The sequence below is a fragment of the Myodes glareolus genome, chromosome 9 (genome assembly GCF_982192425.1).
Source record: "Myodes glareolus chromosome 9, mMyoGla1.1, whole genome shotgun sequence".
In the NCBI taxonomy this organism is placed as follows: Eukaryota; Metazoa; Chordata; class Mammalia; order Rodentia; family Cricetidae; genus Myodes; species Myodes glareolus.
The window spans coordinates 74,866,475-74,892,399 of record NC_142034.1 but is presented as its reverse complement, the minus strand read 5'-3'; the positions used below and the strand labels follow the sequence as shown (position 1 = coordinate 74,892,399).

Genomic DNA, 25,925 nt, shown 5'->3' with positions numbered 1-25,925 from the left:
TGAGACATTCCTGTTGTGACTTGCAGCAACTGCTGCCAGCTGTTTAGAGAGGAAGAGGTTAGATTTGAAGACTTAAAATGTGTGGCCCTCTCTGCACTGTTCCCATCCAGTTTAGAAAAAGATGGACATCTGTGCATGCCTAAGATCCTGACTGTTTTATTTTTGCTCAAGCCAGACTGACACATGGGTAGTAAGAAATAGGACAGCTTTATTTACCTTTGAAATTAAAATAATGTTTTAGACTCGTTAAACAGAAATAAAATTCATAGCAGGCACTAACCTTTTTTCTTTTTAGGCATATATATCAGGAAGCATTTTTATCACAAAAGATTTATTTGAATCCTGATGCTTTTTTTCTGTAGATGAGGTGTGTCTTGTTATAAATGAAATGTCCCCTGACACTTGACTTCTACTCAGGCCTAAGGCTCCTGTGGTAATTATGGGATAAATTCATCCATTTTCTTTTAAGGTCTGTTTGAAGTCAGTGGGTGTATCTTTTAAGTAATCATGATCATACGTAGCCACATACACACTGTCTACAGGAAAGAGAAAGAGAGGATTATAGGAAAAGCCAAGACTGGAAACTGAACTGAAGGACTCAAGGGAAATCCCAGAAGCTCAAAAGTATAGTTGACTGGCTTCTTGGTTCTGTTGATCATTAGGATCAGGAAATTTCAAAATATAGTGTAGGAAGTAGCCTGGTGCCCTGTGCCTGGCGTGCAGGACGCTGTGCCTCAGGTTTTATTCCGTTTGGTTCTCTTAGCACAGATGCAGCAGTAAGCAGCAAGGCCACCCCTTCTCAGTCGTCATCCATCAACGACATCTCGTCCATGTCCACTGAGCACACTCTGGCCTCAGACACGGACAGCAGTCTCGATGCCTCAACAGGACCCCTTGAAGGCTGTCGATGATACGTTGGAGACAGTGCACTTGTCTGTGAAGGAACTCTCGCTTCCATGACCCCGAAGCACATGGGAGTTGATGGAACCAAATTGAAAAACTCCATGTTCTGCATGTAAGAAACACGATGCCTTGCCCCTGCTCAGTTCCAATAGGATTGCCTGCTTAGACTATAAAATGAGGCAGACTATGTCTGAAGAAAAAGTACAAACCACACTGTTAGAAATTTTGTTCAAGATCATTTCAGGTGAGCAATTAGAATAGATGAGTTTCTTTTCCAAGTTGTGTGGTGTCCGTGGTGACAACTCATGTGTAACCGTGGGGACTCATATGCATGTGACCACAAATGCTTGCTTGAACTTAACCCATGTAGCACTTTGGGAATCAGTATTTAAATGCCAAATAATCTTCCAGGTAGTTCTGCTTCTAGAATAATCTCTTAATCCTCTTTAGTAATTTGGTGTCTGTCCACAAAAAAATAGATTTATGTATATTAATTGGCCACCATCATATTATCATATTTTATCCACTTTTATGGTATGATTTATTCTATATTTTGTATTTCAGAAGAAATATAATTAAATTTATTTAATAAATAAAAATATAGCTTTTCTTAAATTTGTGATGTTTTGGGCTGAGAATTACCGCTGCTGAAACCAAGTTCTTTATATAGACACTCTGTGTCCTTTAAACTGCCCCGTGTGGGATAACTTTACATACAGTTTTCTGCATGACAAAATTTCCAGTTGTATTCCGTGCTGCTTAAGACATATATCACCTTGCATCCTGCCCACGCATCTCCTTTTTCTTTGTCCTCTGGTCATGGATTTAGAATCCTCCTTATCACAAAGCACCCATCTCAATAGACGCTGGTGGCAGAGATTCCTGAACCCACGGCCTAGTGTTGGCCTAGAATGGACAGTGGCTATCCAGAACAGCCACTGGACAGTGCTTCCCTCCCCAGAGCCCCCCATTCTCTGCTCCCTTCTCTTTCTTCAAGGATGTAAGGTGATTGGGTCTCATAGCCTTTCCTTCTGGTCTTTCTCACTGACAGAAGCCACACCCAACAAGAGCACGTGGTCTCTTGGGAGGCCAGGCTCACTCCCTATGCCTGTTTGCTGCTGCCATTTTCCATTTTGTGGAGGCATTTCCTTTTCTTAAGGGGAATCTATGAATGTTCTGGAAACATTCTTCAGAAGAGTAAGAAGAAATACCCTAGAGAGTAGCGATTCACTCTTGAATATTTTCTGATTTAAAACTGCTCACCTGAAATCGATACTTTCAGATCCTGGTCTGTAATTACTCGGGATTTAGTAAGATGCTGAGTGTTCTGTGCTGCAGAAATGGAGTTGGGATGGTCATGCCTTGGCTGCCTGTGCTTGGAGTGTCTTCTCCCGTGAGCTTATTTTGTTAACAATTCATATCTTGTGTTCAGTTACTTTGGGAGCTATGGAGTGTATTCTTGTAGGAAATTTGATGAGAGCTGTTATGAGAAGTGCCATCTGATACATGATTCTGTCTGCACCAGTTACATCCTAATGGTTGGTCCGATCACTGGAACCTTTTAATGGACAAAATTAATCTTGAAATAAGGACTAGCTTTCTATCATGTATGGACATTTGTAGGTACAAAGTGGAAGTGCTAGGGTGGGTGGAGGCAGAGACAACTGTTTATGGCTTCAGGTTATTTAGACCCTGGAAGCCTAAAGTCACAGGTATGAATGTTACCACTATACATATGTAAACATGTTACAGTGGTCTTCTCTCTGATCCACATTCTTTTAAAAGACTTCATTAAATTTGTCTTTAAGAGGAAATATAGAAAGCGAGCTTTTAAGCTGCATTATCTGCCCTACACTGTAAAGGGAGCATGCTGTGGTTGAGGCTCATCCGAAGTCCCACTGACAGGAGACACCTGTCATTGGAGCAGGGTGCCCCCAAAGAGTGGCTTTCTGCTCCCCCCTTACTCTGCATACCCAATGAGCCTGTTGTGGATAGAGCCTGTGCTGGTGTGGACAGGGTCTCCTGCAAAGACCCTCTTCCATCAGGCAAGTGCACCTATGACTGGCCACAGAGCTCCAAAGAAATACCTCACCCCAGTTTCAGGGTCCTCCCTCCTGAGCCAGGGTCCTGGGACAATGCGAAAGGTTTCGAACTGACCTCTGTAGGCAAATGCCGAAGTTGGATGAAGAACTGAAAAATGTGCTCAACTTTTTCATCTTTTCTATTTTATTTTTGTAATTTATATTGTACACACCCTGGAAGTCACTATTTTGGACATGTATTTTTATAAACCAGGTAATTGATGATTATCTGGAATTTGCACTAGGTTAGTTTTTGTTATTGTTGTTGGCTTAGTTTTCAGCCAAAAGTAGAAGGACTGCCCTTTCCAGATCTGGGTTTCCATGTGAAGCCCAGGTCTGGAGGGCAGACATGTTCAGCCAGGGTAGGAGAGTGGCCTCGGAACACAGGCTGCATAGTGCCTCGAAGCTTTCGGCCTGCAGTCAGAACCAGGCTGTGCTCTCAGCTTGAGAACACAAAGCCCAGAGCCCTGGTGTTAGAAGGAGAAAGCCCTCCATAGGCCCTTACTGACAGTCAGGGCTGCATCCAAAACAAAAACAGCCTGGGCTGCGTGATGTGTGAGTCATACTGATGGTGTATGAGTTCGTCTGGTTAGTTTCTGCTGTGACTCCTCCGGTGTCTCATGCTGGTTAGTAAATACAGGTGTGACCTTTCAAATTGCTTATCTCAAAAGTAACATTGCCTAATGTTTTATAATAAAATATATTATGTGTGTTTTGATTGGTGGAAAATAATACAAACTACATTTTAAAAGAGAAATGTACAGCATGTCCAATTCCTGTGTGTTTTAAAGTGACAATTGACTGACTGTATCTTTCCACATCACCATTTTGATTACAAACTTAACACAAATAGATGTTGAAGTGTCGTGATTTCGGACATCCACAAATGTTTTCAAATCCTAAGTAAGAATGCTGCTCTGTTAGATCTGTTACTGAAAGTCTTCTGCAAGTCCCTGAATCTGTTTCCAAAACAATGGCAGTAAGTTTTGACTTAAAAATTGTATAATATGCTCAGAATATTGGTGAAGTTTTATTCTCACAAGCTGTAACCAAGAGAGCATGCCAAGCTGTCTCTATTTATGTGTCTTAAAGCCTTAATGGTGCCTGCGTGCTTGTAATTTTGTGCACGGGATGAGCCGTTCTCGTCTCACCTCTGTTTCCAAACACTGAGGACACTTGACACGTCAAACCACAGGAGCAGCAGGCTTCCCTCCCGAGGCTCGCTTTCTTTCTCTGTCAGTTCTAGAACCTGCCCAGATGGTCGGCACCAGTTTTGGTGTTAAGGTCTAGGTTGGGAAACTCTTCTCTTGACCTACCATCTCTCAATGTAGACAGCTCTAGAACTGTTTTGTTAACTGAGATGGTCTGTGTTGGTAGGGTTTTGTTTTTTTGTAGTCGGTGTACTTGTATTTAAGAGTAGTGAGTGATCAGCTACTCAACACTGTTCTGAAGACTGTCTTCTCCTGTGAATATAAGCATAAGATTACCTTTGACAGTAAGGTAGAGGATAGATACATATTTTTTGTTGTTGCTATGAATCAGCAGTCAGCAGCAACATCAATAATGAGATGGCAGGGTGGAGAATTACATCCTTTGAAGCAAAATGTCACCATGATGTAAAAGGGATACTCTTAGAACCATTGGGAACTGGTCCCGTGCTGTGCATCAAAGCCGGGAACAGCATACTCTTCTGTGGTTTAAAAGCCCAGGGATCAAGTTGACTCCCAAGCCTGACCGTTAAGGATACTGTTTGTCCCAGAGGTTCACGTGATGACAAGTTGGTCCCCAGTATAACCAGAATTGAGAGGTGGTGATGCCTTCAACAGGTGGAGCCTAGTGGGAGGTGATTGGATCTCGAGAGGCTCTCACGATGGGACTAATGTCTTTCTTTAGAAATGGGGTGTGTTCTCTTAAGTCTGGGTTGAGTCTCATGAGAGTGAGTTAAGTATTGGATTAGGTTAGTTGCCCCTAACCTAGGGTGGATTGTTACCAAGCAGGTCACGGTCTGCGTTGTTTCTGGTGAGCATGCACCTGCACCCCTTTCTGCACTTCTACTGCACTCTCTTCCAGCAAGAGGCCCTCACCTGAGGATAAGCAGTGCTGCTTAACTTCCAGAACTGGAAACCAAATGCATTTCTCTATAAACTGCCTGACCTTGGGTATTGTGTTAAAGCAGCAAAAAACAGGTTAAAACAGGTTGTCCTGTAAGCTGTGCACCCTCTAGCCACATGTAGCAGCTTCTGAAAGGTTACACTGACCTTTCTTTCCCTTTCTTCAATTTTCTGGAATCCGGGAGGTATTCTCAGACAGGTTCACACGATCTTTCATAATCATACATTTAAGTAATGATGTGTTAAATCACACCCAAAGACGTTACGTATCTCAGTGGCCCACTGCCATAGATCACTCAAGCTGACCACTTGACTAGAAGGATGACAGTCTAATCTCAGTTAGGTCTCCTCCTGTGATGAGAAGCCCGTCTGCGTGGGCTTACCTTGGGGACACCCCATCTGTGACACTTTTCATGCTGTCAGTCTTAGCTGATCATCACATGTGAGCGGGAATCTCATGGGGCCTTCAGGAAGAGTGACTTCCTCAATTCGTCTATCCAGGTGACTGTCATTTGCTGTCAGGAAGCACGTCTTTGCATCAGCAAGGACTGCTTCCGGAAGATGGCCTTTGCGCTTTGTTCTTTCTGTGTAGTCCTTGGTGTTCAGATGGGCGCAGCGTGAAGGCCACTTGCATTGTCTCACTGGAGACTCTTTTTCTTTTCTCTCTGAACATCTCCTTATTCCTTCTGAGACTTAAACGGCCACAACTGTGCCCCCCAAAGCTAATTCCTGTGCCATGTTGATTGATCCCATTAGTCTTCAAGTATTAATTTTGAAGTAACTTCATACTGATAAAAAAAAAAGCAGAAAGAATAGAACAAAGAATTCTTGTATATTCTTTTCAGACCCTCAGATGTTAACATTTTTCCACGTGTCTGTTATACTCTGTCTACACAATTAGACCCATAACACACATATGAACACACATGTATTTTTAATAATATATAGTCATTGATATCCCATTGATTTTTAATTTATTTAATTTTGGTAAGCAACCAGTTTTTTTTTGTTTGGTTTTGTTTTTCTCTGTGTTATAGTTCTGGCTGTTACAGAACTCACTCTGTAGTCCAGGCTGGTCTGGAACTCACAGAAATCCACCTGCCTCTGTCTACTGAGTGCTGGGATTAAAGGTGTGCGCCACCACTGCTTGGCTAAAACAGATTTTTTAATGTCTGTTAGTTAATGTATACAAAAGGTATACAGATCTGATTTTTATAGGCAGAGCTACAAGCAGAGGTATGTTTGTATCTGCTGATATACATACGGTGTTCACAGTGACCGGCATTCATGTAGCTGCATATATCCACATTAACTGTAGAGATATCTCTGAAGAACCCAGATACTTTATGAGGAATCTAAGGGATCATTCAGGAACCTTTGAATACTTCAGGGTAAAGTTACAGAAGGATACATGCTTCGGTGATAGCAATGGAGATGAAGCAGAGAGCCCAGAGGGATGTGAGGGCCTGCTAAAGACCTGCTTAGCATTGAGGGTCACAGAACTGGAGACCTGATATTTTAAAGGGCTAGAGAGATGGCTCAACAGTTAAGAACACTTGCTTTTCCAGAGGGCCTGAGTTTGGTTCCCAGCACCCATATGGCAGCTCACAGCTGTCTGTAACTCCAGTCCCAGGGGATGGACAGCCTCTTCTGGTCTCTGCAGGTACCAGGCATACACATGATGCACAGACATACATGCAGGTAAAACATTCATACACATAAAAAAATAAAAGAAACTGAAGAAGTTAATGGAAAATTAAAATTTGTTACATGAGCCAGAAGGAAATTCAGTCAGGAAAAGAAAAAAAAATTAAAAGTAAATACAAAAAAAAAAAAGAATGTGACTGTAATTAAATTCTACTATCACCAGGAATTACAAATGACTCAGGCAAAGTGATCAGCATGTGTAAGGATTCTGAGGAAATACAAATGTAGCAAAATATGAAATACAAAAACATCCACCCTTACATATTTCATATCATGGCAACTGGGTATATAATGATTGACATTATCATAGGAGAAACATCAAGTTCTCTTTAAAATCTGAGTACACTGCTCTTACAATAGAAAGGTTAGACAGGTCAAAGCTGAATACAGATTTTGAAGTTTGGAGTGTCAGTCTTTACCTGGGCTCATAGGGCATGTTTATACCCCCAGGCAAATGCTTTCTGATCATGCAATGGAAATTAAAGGGAAATCAACCTTCTGTCCACAGAGGACCGTCAGGAAATTCCAAAGTTGGCATTGTAAGATTTTTTGGTATAACAATGTTAACAGAATTGAAAATAAACTTTTAAGGTTTCACACTTTAGATAAAAGAGGGGATTATGAGGAAAAATACAAAATTCCTGAAAAATGTATGAATGCCAAATTTCATAGAAACAGCATGGGCTGGCAAGCATTTGCCACAGATCTCAGTAAACATGTTCAGCTCCTAACTCAAGAAATTGGCTCTGATGAACAGAGCAAACTCAAGCAAAAAGGAATAATAAAGATAGGCGCAAGGATCAAGAGACTAGAAGAGAGGGCAAGGTGGGCTGTGTGGAAAGAGGCTCAGTCAGGAAAGTGCTCGCCTTGGACACCATGAAGACCCAAGTTCAGTCCTCTGAACCCACTACAAAAAGCCTGGTGCGGTGCCAGCTGCTTGTTATCCTGGTGCTGGGGAGGTGGAGGCACATAGTTCCCTGAGCCTTGTTTCCAGTCAGCCTGGCCTGACAGTGAGTTCCTGTCTCCGAAAATAAAAGGGTGGAATGACATTTGAGGTTGTTCTCTGGCCTCCACATACATGAACACATACCTGTATTCATGTGCACCCACCCACACATACACACACACACACACACACACACACACACACACACACACACACATTAGAAAGTAAACAAGAAAAAATATCAAAGCCACAAGAATAAGACAGATAAATCGAGAGTGCAAGCATGCAAAGTGGCATCTGGAAGCAGCTGGGAGAAAGAATGCTTAGAATCTTACGGCAGTTGTGATCATCTGTACAAAGACATTTTCTTATAAATGCACAGTTATGAAATTGGCCCAAGAAACAACAACAGGGCAGATATACCAGGTGTTTTAACTATCTCAGTACTTCCATGAGAATGATAGTGTTATCTTCATCTGCAGATTCAGACATGGAGAGCAAGCATTCAAAAACAAGGGCAGAACTTGATGGCAGACACCCGCCTCCTGCTCTTAGACGGTGTGTTTAGATGGTTTCCAGGAAACTCACATGGGCCAGTGACCATCAAAGAAAATGAAATATAGCCAAGGGCCACCTGCTCCCAAACCCCAGTATTCTCCAAGTTAAAATAATCTGGCAGTGAGTTTGTTGTTGTTGTTGTTGGGTTTTTTTTTTCTTTATACTAACATTAAGAAACAGATAAGCTGGACGATGGTGGCAAACGCCTTTAATCCCAGCACTCAGGAGGCAGAGGCAGGTTGATCTCTGTGAGTTTGAGGCCAGCCTGGTCTACAGAGTGAGTTCCAGGTCAACCAAAGCTACGCAGAGAAACCCTGTCTTAAAAAAGTGGGAGAGAGAGAGAGAGAGAGAAATCCTATTTTACAGAAGATTCTTGAAGCTTCCCTAACCCAGTTTGTCTGGATTCTAAAGTTGGATGAAACTGAGAAAATCCCATGGCCTTCCCGAGGCTGTGAACTGACTCAGGACTGTATGCCTGCTTCCAGAGTATAAGGATGGCTTAGCTGTCCAGATACATGAACTTTCTTTTTCTTAAGTGTCAGAAAAAAATGCACAGAAAAGAGCTCCCTCTTGGGGACAACAGAACTTGTTGGGGATGAGCAGAACTGTCACTTTACACATGTGGGGCCAGGGGAAGGGAGGAACTCTCTCCACCTCCTCTTTAACATGACTCTGAAGTTTTATAAGCCTTCCCGGAAGAGGGCAAAACTTGGTGAAGAGATGAGGCTACCATTATAGCCTCTTCATATCCACCTGTGCACACATGCGTTCATCTCCATCACGTGTCCTCTGAGCATCTCTATTCGGGATCTTTGGCTAGAGGCAGAGGCACACACAAGACCCACCACTCTGCTCTGACGACCAGATAATCTCGCATTAGTGGATATGGTCAGCAGTTGCGTCAGTCCTTGGCCCCAGCTGGAGATGAATGGCCAGTGGGCTAGGGTGGGAAAACTATGACAAGAGGACCACTCCTGACCTTGAAGACTGATTTTTTTTTTTGAGACAGCATTATGTAGTCCAGGCTGGCCTGAAACTCATGAACCTCCTGCCTCAGCCCTCAAGTGCTAGGATTACAGTGGGCACCACCATGCTCGCTACAAAGACCCCTTCTAAGTCAAAGAAAGACTTGGGTGGAGGAGGTGGAGCTCAGTAGGCAGAGCATTTGAACCAGCATACGTAAACATATTGCTTCAAATCCGGGATTGTATTTAGATCCACACACGACAGCAATATGCCTGGTGTTAACAGACTACAAACTCCATGATGTCAAATGCCTGCTGTGAACAGAGGTATGTTTGCTATTTTAAAAACAACCTTCTCCCTGAAATGTAACATATATACAAGAAATAGGACAGGTTTCAAGTGGATGGTTTAGTAAAGTCTTCCAAGCTGAGCCCACCTGTATAGACAGGACCCCCCTCCAGATCTCCACATGAAACTTTATACTCCTCCCCCCAGCCTCTCCCTTTTCCCCTTTACAGTCATAGGCCCTCAAAGTCACCATTCTCCCATCCCTAACCACACAGTCCCCTGTGCTGAGTTACTTCCTCAGTACGGTAGGTGCTGTTTCTGATTCTCTTCACGTCATGAAACGGTTATAAGTCCTTCTCATTGCTGCCACATCCGACAGCATAATTGACTTATCCTTTTTGCTGATAGGCATTTGGATCGTTTCCAGATTAAGGCTGTGGCAAATGGTGCTGTGCTAAGCATTTCTGCGTGTGTCTTGGGGCACGCTTCTCCAATGGGAGCAGGACCGCAGAGCGGAGAGGGGGAGGTTCAGCTCCACTGTGTATTAGTTTTCTGTTGCTGCCATAACAAATGGCCACAAATGCGAGACCGTGTTCAGAGCAACCATTCATCGGCTCACAGCTCTGGGTCTGAAACCTTCAAGATGGCTCCGGTAATGCGTTTGCTATAAGACACGTGAGGCAAAGACAAAGGTGCCAGTGGGGAGGGCTTCTGGAAAGGGCCTGCTTCCTTCAGAAGCATTGGCCAAGTTCAGGTCTGTGGACTTGTGTAATGGAAGTCTCCAGCTCCTTGACATTACCTAAGAGAAGCCACCTTAGTCTTCTCGCTCTGGTCTTTACAAGTCTTCTTTGGGCAACCCTGTGTCCAGAGGCTCCAACTTGGCTGCTTCACCTCTGCAGAAGTTCCAGAGTCTCTGGTGGTTTCTCTGTCTGGTGGGCAATGACTTCCAGTCAAGGCCTAAGGTAAGAATTCTCAGGTTCTGCCAGACTTGAAGTAGGTGATAGCGGCTTTTCAGGGCCAGGTCACTGCCTTCTGTGGTTTGACTGGGTGGCCTGTTGCATTTTCATATCCCTTCCTCAGAGTTCTGGGCTCCTAAACCCTGGGAAATGAGAGGATTTAACTCCGGCTCTCAATGCCTGAGAGGAGAGGCTTCCTGCAGGCCACCCCACAGCTTCAGAATTCAGAACATTCATTAGGGGGAATTTAAGCCCCAGTGCTCCAACCTCACACAACACACACAAAAGTACCCAAAAACAAAACCTTCCCCTCTTCTTCTTCCTCCTCTCTCTCCAATCCCCTCCTTTCCTTTCCTGATATTTTTTAAGATTATTGGCACAAGTCTTGCTGTGACAGTGGTGTGGCTCTGGGCTAGTTTCAAACACAAACAGAAGAACATTTGACCTTGTTCAGAACCACTGGACTAGTCACTCCCTGCAATGTGACAGAATTGCCGAAATAAACAAAAGCCCAAACAACTTCTAGGGAACAGTTGTTTATTTGGGATCAAGGTTTTGAGGATTCCATTCATGGTTCCATGGTACTGTGTTCCTTGAAGAACATTATAGTGGCAGGAGCATGTTCACCTCATGACAGACAGACAGATGGGGGAGTTTAGGGGGCAGAATGTGCCTCTACCATAACCTTCAAGGTGCAAGTGCTTGGATTATTTTTAATGGCTCCAATCTCTTTAATGACCACACCCTCCTTGTCTTCAACTTTAAACACGTTTCTTTCTGTGGTTAGACTTTACATTTTCCTTCCTTCATTCCTTCCTTTGTTTCTTCCTTCCTTCCTTTTTCTTTTTTGAGACAGGATGTCACCATGTATCTCTGGCTGTCCTGGAACTCACTATGTAGACCAGGCTGGCCTAGAGCTCACAGAGATCCGTCCGCCTCTACCTCTTGAGTGCTGGCATTAAAAGTGTGCCCCATCACGCCCGGCTAGGCTGCATATTTTCAAATCGGTTTTTACTCCTGATTCTCCTTGTAAGTCTGGTTAGAAGCAGCTATAGTAACCATGCCACAGCCTACACGTGTGTTTCCTTCACATTTCCTCTGGAAAGCCAGACCTAGTTCCACAGCTACTCAGGGAGCTGAGGCAGGAGGATTGTGACTTTAAGATCCTCCTGGGCTACCAAGCAAGATCAAGGCCAGCCTGGGCAACTATCTCAAAAAATTTTTTTAATGGGAGAAAAAGGGATTATGGGTACATTTCAGTGTCAGGGTACTTACTTAGCATGCACAAAGCCTTGGGTTCAGTCCTCAGCATCTCCAAAAAAAAAAAAAAAAAGAAAAAGAAAAAGAAAAGAGGAGGGAGGGAGGGAGGGAGGGAGGAAGAGAGAGAGAAAGAGAGAGAGAGAGAGATCAGTTTTGTTGCCTTTAAACTCAGTCTCTCGTAAATCCCACAAAGTCTCTGGATGTAGAGATGCGTAGAGAAAGTCTTTCTTTTTTTTTTTTAATATTTATTTATTTATTTATTATGTGTGCATAATTCTGTCTGTGTGTATGCCTGAAAGCCAGAAGAGGCCACCAGACCTAATTACAGATGGTTGTGAACCACCATGTGGTTGCTGGGAATTGAACTCAGGACCTTTGGAAGAGCAGGCAATGCTCTTAACCACTGAGCCATCTCTCCAGCCCGAGAAAGTCTTTGACATGAGCCTTGGCCCAGTTCCCAGCTCTGTGCTTGTGCTGGTCTGAAACCCTGGTCTGCATTCTCACTGGAGTGCTGATCTCCGAGTTCCCACCAGAACTGCCCATTAAGATGAGCATACAACACTTCAGGACTTCTCGAGCCTGCGCTTCCCAAAGTCTTCACATGTCTCCCAGAACCGCTTCCAAAGGTCTAAAGATCACATCATCAGGTCCAGCAACAGCAAACACTTCTTGTAGTCAGTGTTCTCGTTATCATGAACAAGTAACCACCACCAACAAAATAGGTGAAGGGATCACTTATTTTCAGTTCATGGTTTCTGAAGGCTTAGACCACAGTCACTTTGTCCCATGTCCTTGGACAGAGCATCATCATGGCAGGAGTGTGTGATGAGGAACTTCACCTCACGGCAGACAGAGGAAGACGACCAGACTCAGGTTCTACAATAACCTGCAAAGGAATGCCCCAGGGCTCTACTTCCTCCTGCCGGGTCCAACCTCCTCAGATGCCACAGCCTCCAAACTAGCACCAGCAGCTGGGGACCGGAGTGCGACCTAGTGGGGAACACTTCCTGGTCAAACCATAGTAAGAGGTGGTCAACCTTGCTCACTTCAAAGAGACAGGGCTTCTGCAGTATGAAAGGACTCAGAGGCCTTAGGACTCTGTGCTTCCGAGTCTACTTATAACCATAGATGTGCAAATAGCCATGGCTCAAGAGGGACAGCTCTGACCCTGACTCTGCAAGTCAACTTTAGACTTGCACAAAGTGGAAAAGACACTATCTGTGGCTTTGCGTGGTAGAGGAGGGAAGTGACCTCTGGGCTTAATGCAGGACCCACAAGAATCCGAGCGTTCCAATAGGTGTTTTGGAGCAGGCAGGTTTTGTGCCCTCTGTAATCTCTACTGCCTGCACTCAGCACAGTTCCCACAGAGTCTCCAGGAAGACAGGCTTTAGCTGGCTGTAATGGGCACCATCCTAACAATGCATCCTTCCCTGCTCCATCCCTGGCTCCCTGGAATCTCCTTCCACCTCGGCAACCTTCAGCCTTGTCTCAGGTTCCATTGCCAGGAGTCCCATCTGTGATACCATCCTTTATTTGAGGACCAGCGTCATGATAGTACTGGAACCCACCACGCCTACACCTAGACCCATACTTACTCCACATGCATATCACACACACACACACACACACACACACACACACACACACACACATGCAAGCGCGTGTCCTATGCTTGCTATACATGCTACCACTGGCCATACACATAATATACATGCAAATGCACCACATACTGCATACATATTATGTACATATATTCTGCATGCATGTATAGAACACCACCAGAAATCACATACAGCATATTCTTACGATAATATGCATGCCGCCCATACTGTACACATATACACATACTGGCATTCTCTCTTCCTCCACATCCCCAATCTTCACTCAGACTCTGTGGAAAGGCAGGATTCTGGTTTGTTAACAACAGGACTCTCTCTCTCTCTCTCTCTCTCTCTCTCTCTCTCTCTCTCTCTCACACACACACACACACACACACACACACACACACACACACACACACACCTCCTTGTGGCTGACTGTAGGGTGACTTTCTCCTAGTGCTCTACCCTGTAGTAACTTTGGAGGACTTTCATGAGACCCACAAATGGACAGTTTATGGGCTCTGCTGATAAAATACCTTCGCTGGAACCCAAAGTTCCGTCCTTTCTGTTCTTGCATTCTTTTGGTAATCCTGTTTGGCCACCTTGCAGGTTGTCAGTCTCTTTCCTGAGTCCCCTGACGCCTCTATGCTAAGTCTGAGATAGACATGCTGCTGAGGTCACACAGGGTGTCTACAGACACTGAAACCCAGGGGCCTCCTTTTACCCCCAAGGACCCAAACCCAGACTCCATCCACTATTCCAGCCGCCTCCAGGAATCCCCCAAGATCTCCCTTGGCCACACAATCTCACCACCTTCTGGGAAAGGGCTCCTCAGCAAACCCCACAACCACCACCTACCCAACTCCCACCCTGGGAAACTTGCCCCACACTCCCCCACTAACCTGGAAGCCCCCGCTCCTCTCATGTTCTGCCCTGGACCACCAAAGCCCTGGGGGTTTTCTTTTGGAAACAGCCCTTTCTTGGATCTTCCCATTCCCAGGACCTGGTTAGGGTCTGAACTTCTCAGCTGTCCTCTACATTCCCCACTTTACTGACTCCTGAAGCATGCCTCTCCCTCCCATCTCCTCTCAGTGATGACCCTGTGGGAGAACCTTTGTGGTCCAGACCCTGTGACTAGGAGATGCCACCTGGACAACCAAGGCAGGGGGCTTCTTAGGAGCCAAGGCCAGTACAGCTGGGGATGCACCGTCACCTCCTGCTGGAGTGCTTCCGGCGGCGGAGCTGGGCCTAAATTTGTCCCTAGGGTCACACCCAAGGACAAGGTTCAGTTCCTCACCCGATTCAAGAGGCTACTTCAGTCCTGCTCCCTTCCACCTTGGCTTCTATCACTCCCTACAAAAGATTCAAAGTCCATGATTTAACTACTCCAGAAATCAACACAGTTTGATTTTTTTTTTATGTTTTACTAGCCAATAAACCCTGCTTGAGTGAACTGGGTTGGGTTTCTGCCACAATTCATCAGGCAGGTCCTACTGAAGCAGAAGATAGACGCCCTGACCTCCACAGTGAGACACACCTGAATGGAGTCAGGGCAGAAGGTCACAAAGTCCTGTGGACGCTCCTTCTTTTCATTTAAAATTGTCGCAACCCCCCACTTTATCTTTCTAGCATCCCAGTGCCCCTAGAGCCATGAAACACGACTGATTCTCTGCGATGTCCCTCACTACAAAGTTCAGTGGCCATTGTAGGAGAGGCCAGGACTCAGCTTTGAGGCAAGTGTGACCTGGATTTCAGGATGCCAGAAGCTGGTCAAGAGGTCTGTTCAGAGGGCAGTCTGAGTGCAGAGGCGTCAGGGAGCAGGCACGGGAGGGTACCACAACGGCAGTTTTAGCCCAAGGGAGGCGAACCCCATTGGGGTTTCCCAAGCGCAGGCCTGGACATTTGACCCCGACTTCGAGGGCTGGGAGCAGAAAAGAGACTTGATGGGCAAGGCAGCGCGCTGAGCCGACTGGGAGGGCAGCGGGGAGCGCTGCTCAGCGCGGACTCGGGCGGCTCCACCCGCGCTTCTCCGTGCGGCCGCGAGGGGGCTCCGCACGGCTCCGGCCAGGCGCACGGGCGGGCTGCGCGCGGGATCGCGGCGGGCTGCGGGCGAGCGGGCGGGCAGCGCCCGGTTCACGGTGCAGCGGCTGCGGCGGGCGCGGCGGGCGCTGCCGATGGGCCAGGCCCGGGCTGCCGGAGCGCCGGGAGCCGGTGAGTGACGCGCGGTCGCACGGGACACCTGTGCTTACGGACAAGGGCGTGCGGGGCGCGGCGAGGTTCGCGCGTGGAGCAAGGCAGCGGTGTGGGCGGGGACGGCGGATCCGGCCGAGGGCGGGCACGCGCAGGGCTTGACCCGGGGCAAGGTGCGCGCGGGTGACAGTGCGCGTGGCCGGAGCCGCGGCGCGCGTGGCGTGGAGGTGGACAGCGCCGGGCCGAGGGGCACGGAGTCCTCCCCCCGCCCCTAACCTCCCGAGGGCGCGGGACGGCCGTGAGGTCCCGGGATGGAGATGCCCAGCAGCGACTGGATGCCTGGGCCCAGCCAAGGGCACGCCCCCCAGTCGCTGCTGGGAGACCACCTCCCTGCACCTGCTAGTGGCAGAAAATTCCAGTCTGGGCCCAAAATCTCCACTCACATGGGCCTCAGTTTCCCCAACTATGAAACGGGCACAGCAAGCTTGACCCGTGATGTGCATGTGAAGGATGAGAAGGTCCTTGGCCTTCTGGGAATCAGGAGACCAATGTGTCAGTCGTAGGGGCTGTAGGGTGGTGGCATCTGCTGGGGCTCCGGGTGTGTCCCTCAGGCAATGGCAGGGGCAGACTCAAGGATGCAGACAGAAAAACCCTGGAGAGAGGTGGGTGCTCCCAACCCTGCTGTCTACCCAACAGCTTAGGTGGTGAGGTCCCCAGCACCCCAACTGCCTCCTGTGGCTGTAGGACAGGTAAGAGAGTCCCAGAAGGGTCCTGGGGAGTCTCATCTGATGTCCAGAGCTGTGTTTCCACTTCACAGTCAAATAAACAGACTCACTTGTCCTGTCTCAGGGCCATGAAGTGACAGAGGTGAGGTTTCAGGCTTCAGCCACCTTGCCAGGTGCCCTGAGGATGCTGTGTTCGCCGACACTTACTGTGTGCAGCCGGCTCCCTTGCCCTGAACCCTGTGCCAACGCTGGGGTGAGAGGGCATAGCACAGCACGAGTTAGCTGCCAAGGGAAAATCTGAGGGCGTTTCAGATCATTTCTAGGAAGACAATTAAATAGGGTAATGGGCTGGAGAGCCTGGGCCTGGCCAGAGGTGTCTGTCCCTGGCTAGAGACCCTTGTGCTGTAAACGAAGAGTGGAACCCATGGAAAAGTCAGCACATGGGCTGAACAGGTGAAGCATCCCTGGGGCGAGTACAGGTGAGGGATGGGAAGGACTTGGAACCAGATATCTCGGAGAGATGAACTAGGGCTTGGATGTTCTGGGCGGCATGAGAAACCTGCAGACAGATGGAGTTTGAATAGTAGACGGAAAGGTCGAATGGTGGTTGAAAAGGTGTGCAGGGGTAGCCAGACAGAGAGAACGCAGACTGGACCAGAGGATCAGAACTGTCGAGCTATATGAGAGGCATTGGGCTGTGCAATCCACCCCTGGTGGTATAGCCGCTCCAAGGCCCTTGTCCTGGGAAAACCAGAGCCATGAAGTGGGCAGGACGGTGAGTTGAAGAACTCAGGTGGAAAATGAGCCTGGCTTTCTTTCAAGTGCTGTCCCACTCCAGTCCAGCAGGTGGCGCCTGACTGTGGGCGGGGTTGCAGAGGTTCAATGAGATGCTGGGTGTTCGACTAGACCCAGCCTCTGGGACCTTCTCACTTGTCATTAGGTGTCCTGGAGTGCTGGTCCAGCACTCACATTTCTACTTGGACCAAAACTAGAGTCGGCTGGTTCCCTTTGCTTTTTTAAGTGAGAATTGAGGGGCCTAGAAACCACCATCTAGGTTAGGTATGCCCAACCCCAAACCACTACATTGTGTCTGATGACCTTGGGTGTGCGTCCAGAGCTCTGAGCATTGTTTCAGTCTGGTCCAGCATTGGTTTTGTGAGTTTCTCATTGCATTCAGTCCGTTTTTGCACATCCTTGGTCTTCATGATACAATTTTATTTTTGAAACCGTAAAATGTTTTTATGACTCAAAGGTCACAACTATACAAAAGCTATAAGTTATCTAGAGGCGCAATTCTGTCCCTGTGTCTTTGTCCCTGTTCCTCATCAGATGTACCATTTTAAACAGCTTCTAGATTACCTGTCCATGTTTCTTTTTATCGAACAAGCCATTTGTACATTATATTAAGGTATATAATGCATTGTGATAAAAGTTCCTCCTAAAAATCAGCTCTGCACAGTCTGTAGAGACTGTCCTGGGGGCTCTTCACGACTACATACTTTTCCACTGTGTGGCTCTACCCTCGTTTCTTCAATTTGTGTTCAGTGGGTGGACCTTGGAATTTTATTCCAGGCTTTTGATCCCCGCCCCCCAGTCTTTTTTAAAGATTTATTTTATATGTGTGAGTTGTGTGCATGTGTCTGTGGATGTGCAGATGTGGAGGGCAAAAGAGGGTGCTGAATCCCTTGAAGCTAGAGTTATAGGCATTTGTGAGACTGTATTTATCATTAGGTAATTAATTAAGATATTTGTTTATTTGATTTATCTTTATTTAAAGGTAAGAAAAATTGTACCCAGAGCATGGTATACGGAGAGCAGTTGACGGAAGTCTCCCCTCAGTGTTTCTGTGTCTGATAGGGTTAATTTCTGTCACATTTGTTGTTGTTGTTGTTGTTTTTGAGACAGGGTTTCTCTGTGAAAGAATTCTGGCTGTCCTGGAACTCATTCTGTAGACCAGGCTGGCCTCGAACTCACAGAGATCCACCTGCTTCTACCTCCTGAGTGCTGGGATTAAAGGCGTGTGCCACCACCGCCCGACACTGACACTTTTTTTTCCAAAGGTTTTCTAGCTATTCCATGATGTTGATGATATTTGGAATTGGATCATATTGGTGTGTTCACACATGTGCACATGTCCCTTATGCAGGTACCTGTGTGTGTGTGTGTGTGTGTGTGTGTGTGTGTGTGTGTGTGTGTGTGTATAAGCCAAAGGACAACCTTAGGTGCTATTCCTCAAGAATCATCCATCTTACTGTTCTTGAGACAGGCCTGGAGCTTGCCAAATAAACTGAGTTGTCTGGTCATCGATCCCCAAGGATCTATCTGCCCTGTCCCTGCCTCCCGAGTATTGGGATTAAAGGCTCAAGCCGTCATGCTTGATTTAAAAAAAAAAAAAAAGTGAGTTCCAAGGATCAAACTTGGATCCCTTGCTTGGAAAGTAAACACGTCACCGACTTCATTTTCTCCTCGGCTACATTTCCATCTCAGCTTCTGGCTCTGACCTCGTCATGCAGGCATAGGGATCAGGTGTTTTTCTGTCGCAAGGTCACAGTTGCAGGTGAAGCTGTCCGTGCACAGGGTGTTCTCATTTCACCCGGCTGCTTGTTGTAAGTTTCTTCCTCCCATTGTATCTCCTAAATTTTTTTTGATCTCTGTACATGGTGTGTTCTTCAGCTGTATCAGAATTGTTTGAAGATCGCTTGGGTGTTCTGTCAGCTACAAACTCAACCGTGTCGCTTTTCTTTACTCATCTTTGGGGATTTATTACTCTCATCTAATTAAGTTAGCTAACTACTTTCAGTTGGAGCTGGAGAGATGGCGCAGTGGTTAAGGGTTCCTCCTTTCTTCCAGAGGACCCAAGTTCGGTTCCCAGCACCCACAGCAGGTGGCTGTCAACCAACTGTAATTCTAGCTCCAGGGGACCCAATGTCCTCACTGGCCTCTGCAAGCACCTGCACTCATATGGTGTCTACAGATACAAATGTGTGAACAACATAAGTCCCTCTGATTCAGTATTACATATTGGATTCAATGGCCATCTTTACCTTGCTCCAAGGCTGACAAGGATGCAGACTTCAGGGGAGGCAGGGACGGAGATAGGAAGAGAAGGTCTGAGTCCGTTTTCTGCTCCTGTCACGGAGTACCAGACACCGAGTGAACTGTAAACAGTGGCTGTTTTTTGGTTCTTGGTCTGAAGGCTGGGAAGCCCTCAATGAAGGGATGACATCTGTGAGGTTATCCCATGGCAGAAGGCCAGGAGAGGTTGGGGGTGGTGGTGGGGGCGGTCAAGCTGATTTTTCTAACGAACCACTAACCCATCCTACAAAAAATGGCAGTTCATTTGAAAGAGCTGAACACCCATGGCTTTTTATTTGGGCCTCCTACCTTATTTTTGTTTAAAGATGAGTACCCCTGGCTGACCTGGAACTCACCTGCCTCTGCCTCCCACATGCTGGGTTTAAAGATATGTGCCACCATGCCCACCCAGTCTCTGATTCTTATTTCTATACACTGTAGCGTTGAGGGTAAAGTTTCTGACACAAGACCCTTAGCAGACACATTGACACTGTGTCGTGGTGTATCATTCATTCATCCCAATCTTATTGGAAGCGTTGTGTTTTTATTAAAGCACATGTAGTCACCTAGCAATGTGTTGTTTCTCCTTGGCACCGTCAGGACAGTGAGCCATGTTAGCAGATTCCCTAATGTCTAGTCTGGGACAAAGGTGAGGTAAATACATCTGAATCTTAGTTCTCCTCCGTCCCTGCATTCCTGAGACCAGTACCACATGGGCAGGATGCCTTCCACTTTGCTCTGGTTATACTGCTTAGCGGTTGCTGTGTGAAGAGGCATGTCAGCCCCCAGTGGACTAGCGCATGTGCTCCTTACCACTCGTGGCTGTCTCAGTGCGTGTGTTGGCCAGAATGTCACCCCTGTGACCTCATTGCCTCTCCTTAGGCCCCTCCTCTTAACACTGCTGCATTGGGGGATGAAATCAACAGACTTGGGAGGACACTTTCAACCTCAGTGGTCACCTCCTGTTCCCAGGGGCCACCTCCAGTTCCTTATGTGGGAGTCTCCACCATGACCGCTGACTCCACTAAGCTGGTGAAGAAGGACTACAGGGCAACATCGTAATATAGCTTGGCAGAACGCTGATGTCACATGATCATGGACGCAATTTCCTCTCGCCTTTGATGTAGTTCATTAGTTCGAGCACAGTGAAAACTCCCATCTTCTTTCCAGGCATGACTCACAAGAGAGGGATGTTGGATGATGCTGCAGAGACGGGCCACTGTGGTGCTGAACTTCAGCTTGCTAGTGTCTATTTTGCTAGAAGGTGTCCTTTCTTGGACCAAGCTTAGCTTCTGACAGGTTCTTTAAGAAGAATGTGTGGCTAGTGCTTCTTGGTTTTGTTCTCTGTTCCTGATGCTTAAAGGACTGATCGACCGGTTGTAAAGTACTTGCATTTCTTTCTTAAACCCGATATGATGTTGTTATGGGGACTTGGAGATGTCACCAGCCTTGGTACTTGGGGAAACGTCAAAATGAATGGTGTACTGTCAGAACGTACCAGTTTATAAAACAGTTGGAATATTTGCTGTCTCTCACTGCTCAGTTTTTACTGAACGAGTTGAGACTGTTACTGGAAGAGGTCCGCCACTTGAAAGCCAACATTCAAGAGGCATGCATTAGCACCAAGGAATCAGGCTTATTCAAAGCAATTCCTAAAGATTATGGAAAGCTGCCTCCTCAAAGCTCCATCCAGACTCCCCTGGTCCCGAGGAGCCTTCCTAGGGAAGAGGAGGAGGATGGGGGCAGGACTCTTTGTCATCCTTTTTATCCTTCACCTTCGTGGGAGCAGTAGCTCCAGCCGTGCTTCTGAGGGCAATTGCACAGGGCATCGGGCGTTGGAGGGTCTGCAGATCTGATGAAAGACCGTCAGCAGTGAGCATCACAACCGGGTGAACCGGGCTTCTCTTTAGGATTTCGAATGCCAAGCGGCAGTGAGGGAATATAAACTCCCCAAAAGGACTAGGGAGGGGGTAAGAGGAAGTAGCGATGTTAAGGCTTCTCAGACACTTTCCTGTGCGTTCTGTGTCCACCGCCTGAAGCTGCCACTGCTCTGACCAGCACCCTGGACTCTACCACAATCTCTCCTGCTGTCTCAGGGTCAGTGCTCCCCTGCACCCAGCGGTTGTTGAGTCATGCCCAAGGGTGTGTATTTGCAAGCATGGGTACTCCTGAGTGTTTAAGAAAAACTCCTCGTGTCGCAGTCAGGTTGAGACTCTAGGAGATGCACCATGGTCCTGGGGAGATTAAGGAGGGTTGGCAGGATATTGTTGACTGACAGCTGGCCACAGAGAGAGCGACTTTGTCCTTGCATTATAGATTTGAAGAGAGCCCTATCAGTGCCAGCCTCCAGCCAACAGCATCAGGCTGTATGATTGGTGTGGATGCTGGGTCTTAGGAAACTGAAGTGATACTTGGGAGTGCTTATAGATAAATGTTGCTTTGCAGTAGAGTGCTTATTGGGTACCCGCTCCCTACTATGCACTATGCAGGGTGCCAGGTCCTTATCTTATGAGAATGGACATGTATGAAGGAAGAAACAAAGGGTAGGAAAATTTTCTCTGGGAAAGGTTAATAAAGTTAGTCAATTCCTAGCCAGACTGACCAAGGAAACACACATAGACACACACACACACACACACACACACACACACACACACACATGAGTAACAAGGACTTTTTGGACATATACTATGACTTTGATATGTTAGGTAGAAGAGGCAAATATTTTGAAGTTGCAGCTTATCAAAAATAACAGAAGAAAGAAAACCTGCCCAACGCTATTTTTATTATTAAAGAAATTGAATTTATCATTAAGATTCTTGCTATACAGAAAATGTCAGGCCCACGAGCCTTCTACAGTGAATTCTACCAAATATTTAAGAAAGAAATTCTACAACACCTTCAATCTGTCAATAAAAATCAAAACACCTAGCAACTCAAATACCAGCAAGGATGTGGGTGACAGAGACCCTTAGCATCTTGAGGTAGAGGTGTGGATTTCTGTAACCAGTGTGTGAAGTGACTTAGTACAGTTGGTCCTTGCTGTGTATACTGGTAAAGCAGGAGTCCTACCCCCACTGCGTCCATCCACGGGAGAACTGTGTGTGAGAATTACAGGACCCCGCTCTCCATAGCAACCACTGGACCATGTGCATGTAATTGCACATGCATTGTGTTAGAGTGAAGAATACAGCATGCAGGATGACACCATTTTTGTAAGATGCAAAAGTCAGCTATACAGTGTAGTGCTGAGGGTACCTACTCCTGAGAGGAAATGTTTGATAAATACATTTTTAAAGCTCCAGACACCAAAATACGCTGTTCGCTTGATTCTGTCATACCTCTATCAAACAGCATGTTATTTGTCGTAAATGTTTATAATTTTTATTCATAAAATGTGCTTTAAGAGGGGCTGGAAAATGACTCAGTGGGTGAGAGTACTGTGTCCCTAACACTGAGTCCCCGGCATAGCCAGGTGTGGCTGGCACACCTGTAACCACAGAATTTCAGGGTGGTGAAAGGTGTATCTAACCAGACAGCTTCAAGTTCACTGAAAACCTCTGTCCCAAGGGAATAGGGCAAAGAACAATAGAGGAAGACGGTCAATATCGGCTTCTGGCCTCTACACATGCACACATGTGCATACACATGGATACACACCATAGTAATTAATTAATTAATTTTCATCTAATAATACAAATTTTTTATATCATATGTTTTAGATCTGGGGTAATCACATAGATAATTGTGTTGGCTAGTCTTATGTCAACTTGACACACCAACCAGAGTTATCTGAGAAGGGGACCCTTAACTGAGAAACAGCCTCTATAAGATAAAGCTTTAAGGCATTTCTTAGTGATTGATAGGGGAGGGCCCAGCCCTTGGTAGGTGCTGCCATCCCTGGGCTGGTGGTCCTGGATTCTATAAGAAAGCAGGCGGAGCCAGCCAGTGAGCAGCACCCCTCCATGGCCTCTGCGTTAGCTTCGGCCTCCAGGTTCCTGGCCCATTTGAGTTCCTGCCCTGACCTCCTTTGGTGATGGACAGCAATGTGGCAGTGTAAGCTGGACAAACCCTTTCCTCCCTAACTTACTTTTTGGTCCTGGTGTTTCATCGCCGCAGTAAAAACACTAACTAAGACAATGACTAATGGCGATGCTGCTTGGATGGCCAGAATCCCCCAGGTTTCTAATTTGCTCCTGTGATTCATGACAATGCTACACATGCATGAAGAATATTAACATGATTTTTTTCAACAAGCGTGGGTTGACCGTCCCTTATCCGAGATGCCTGAAAAAGCCGAAGTCTATATGTTTAAGGGCTTTTCTTTGGGGGGGGGGTTATTTATGTATCCATAATGAGGCATATTGGGAACAGGATCCAAATTTAAACAAGAAATTCTCGTACAGCTCACACACATAACCTGAAAGTCATTTTACACAGTATTTTTAGTGTACCATCATTTTGGCTGCACCTATCACGTGACATCAGGTGTGAAATTTTCCACTTGCTCAAAAGGCTTTGAATTTTGGAGCAGTCTACACTTTGGATTTTTAGTACATAACAAAATATTGAGATGAGTCCCCACACTGGCTTGCCATGCTCTCCGTGGGCTGTTCTCACTTTGGACACCATTGACTAATGAAGCCACATGGTCACTGTGCCTTTTTGCAGTAGGCTTTGGGTGTGGACCCAGGGTGTTCGTGTGTGTGTGTGTGTGTGTGTGTGTGTGTGTGTGTGTGTGTGTTGAAATGGAGATCAACATAATGGGAGCTGATGTGGGAAAATGATGCTTCAAGCCATCCTTAAAAGTCAAACAGAAGTCAAAGCAAACATGTGCATCTAGGGACGGAAGGAGTGATGGTTAGATCCCAGTGTGGAAGACCCTTTCTTGGTACCCACTCTGCATCAAGCCCTGGACGGCTCTATCATTACCACCCTGAATGCCTGGGGTGAGGTGGTGTATTATCAAATGTGCAGGGTGTTCTGGTCCTTCTTTCTTTTCTGACTTTAAAGTCTTTATTTTTAGACTGGTTCATTGGTATTTATTTATGGAATGCAACACCCAACTGCCGTGCGCACAGACAGTGTGCAATGATTAGACTAGGGCTTCTCCTTTCTCTCTCCGGTGTGATCATTTCTTTATCCTGGAATCCTTCAAACCCTTCCTCTCTGGCCACTGAGGCTTGCTAAACTAATTGTTGTAGACTAAGTGACCCCGCTGTGCTATAGAGCACTGGCCGTCTTTTCCCACCACCCCACCGTATTGGCGCTCATTAACCAGACACCCCACTTTGGTTCCCTGTCAAAGACCAGTAAACTCCACGCACAAGAGGGGCTGATAGAGAAGCCAGAGGTAGGGCCTGAGGCTCTGAGCCACAACAGACTGGGGACATGCCTGGAAAGACAGGTTTCACTCAGTTCCCAGAACCTGACCGCTCTGTTTACAGGTTGGAGATAGTTGAACTGGCCCTGAGTCCTCAGAGGTCAGTTCAAGGGATTTGCTCTCTACTGGTGACAGATTCCCATCAAACGATTTAACTTCCCAGCTCCTCAGTGTCTGGCAGCAGCACCCACCAGCCATTTGGGAATTGGCCGTATCTGGACCACACCAGGGCTTCCTCCAGCTTAGTGCTTCTGGCAGCGGGTCTCTTCTGACAAGCCCTTTAAGGATAAAAAATGGCACACACGGAGGTCTTGTGAGCTTGTGCAAGGCAGATTGCGGGAAAGGCTTAAAGAGGCCGAGATGACAGAGTGTGCGGCAGCTGCTCGGGGGACAAGAATTGCAGATCCCCAGTGGCCTGTGGTTTGCAAACAGATGTTTGGGCATGAGCACAGCCAAATTGTACAGCCCTCCAGGTGATGGGAGGGGCGCCAAATGCTTCGGGTTGCTGCTCTGAAACGTTCACGGGGAAAATGTACTTCTGTTTTGCAAACAGCAAGTGTAAGAAGGAGGAACAAATTAGGTTATTGTGCCGTAACCAATTTCATGTGCAGAGTCGTTGACAGAGGCACATTTCACATAATGAACGTGATCAGCAGGACTGCCACTCACCTTAATGAGGAGAGAGAGCAACGGGGAGCCTAGCGTCCCCTCCTGCCACCGTCTTTTCCCCAGCTCAGACAGGGACCAGGACCCAGCAGGTCTGCCTGTCAAAGCCCAAGGTCACACAGCATCAAGGACTGCCAAGACTTCCAGGAAGAAAGTCATAGACCCTCCTCACTTTCCCCCAACCTTTTCCTACAGAGAATTTCAAAGACATGGAGAGAATAGGTTGAATAGCAGTCACACTGTTCCCATCCCCCAGCTCCCACAGGCGTCAGCTCCCAGCTTGCCTTCTAGTGTGTGTGTGTGATGTGTGTGCATGGATGCTTGTGCATATATGTGCATGAAGGGGCCAGGGTTTGAGGTGGGTATCCCTATCACTCTCCACCCAGTTCTTAAGACAATGTCTTGCACTGAACCTGGGGTTCACAGCTCAGCTGCACTGACCGACCATCGAATCCCAGCCATCCTCCTGGCTCTGCTTCCCCAGTTCTGGGGTCACAGGCACACATCAT

The 25,925-nt window shown here is 46.8% G+C and overlaps 2 protein-coding genes across 7 annotated transcripts in view; both read left to right on the top strand.

Annotated features, from left to right (window-relative positions):
* The window catches only part of Mapk9 (mitogen-activated protein kinase 9), a 41,342-nt gene extending 37,508 nt beyond the window's left edge, over positions 1 to 3,834 (top strand). For 5 of the 6 annotated variants that reach the window (XM_085694887.2, XM_085694886.2, XM_048451368.2 and 2 more), the window contains one exon: positions 769 to 3,834. In XM_085694887.2, coding sequence (XP_085551013.1) covers positions 769 to 911 — 143 coding nt within the window. In that variant the 3' untranslated portion in view covers positions 912 to 3,834. Of the gene's footprint in view, positions 1 to 763 lie in introns of all 6 variants that reach the window. The other variant, XM_085694888.2, reaches the window with a different exon arrangement.
* Positions 3,835 to 15,458: 11,624 nt separating this feature from the next.
* Positions 15,459 to 25,925, top strand: part of Rasgef1c (RasGEF domain family member 1C) — a 62,450-nt gene continuing 51,983 nt past the window's right edge. Inside the window, exon 1 of the mRNA XM_048451784.3 lies at positions 15,459 to 15,588. The gene's annotated coding sequence lies outside the window, so the exon portion shown is untranslated. The remainder of the gene's footprint in view (positions 15,589 to 25,925) is intronic.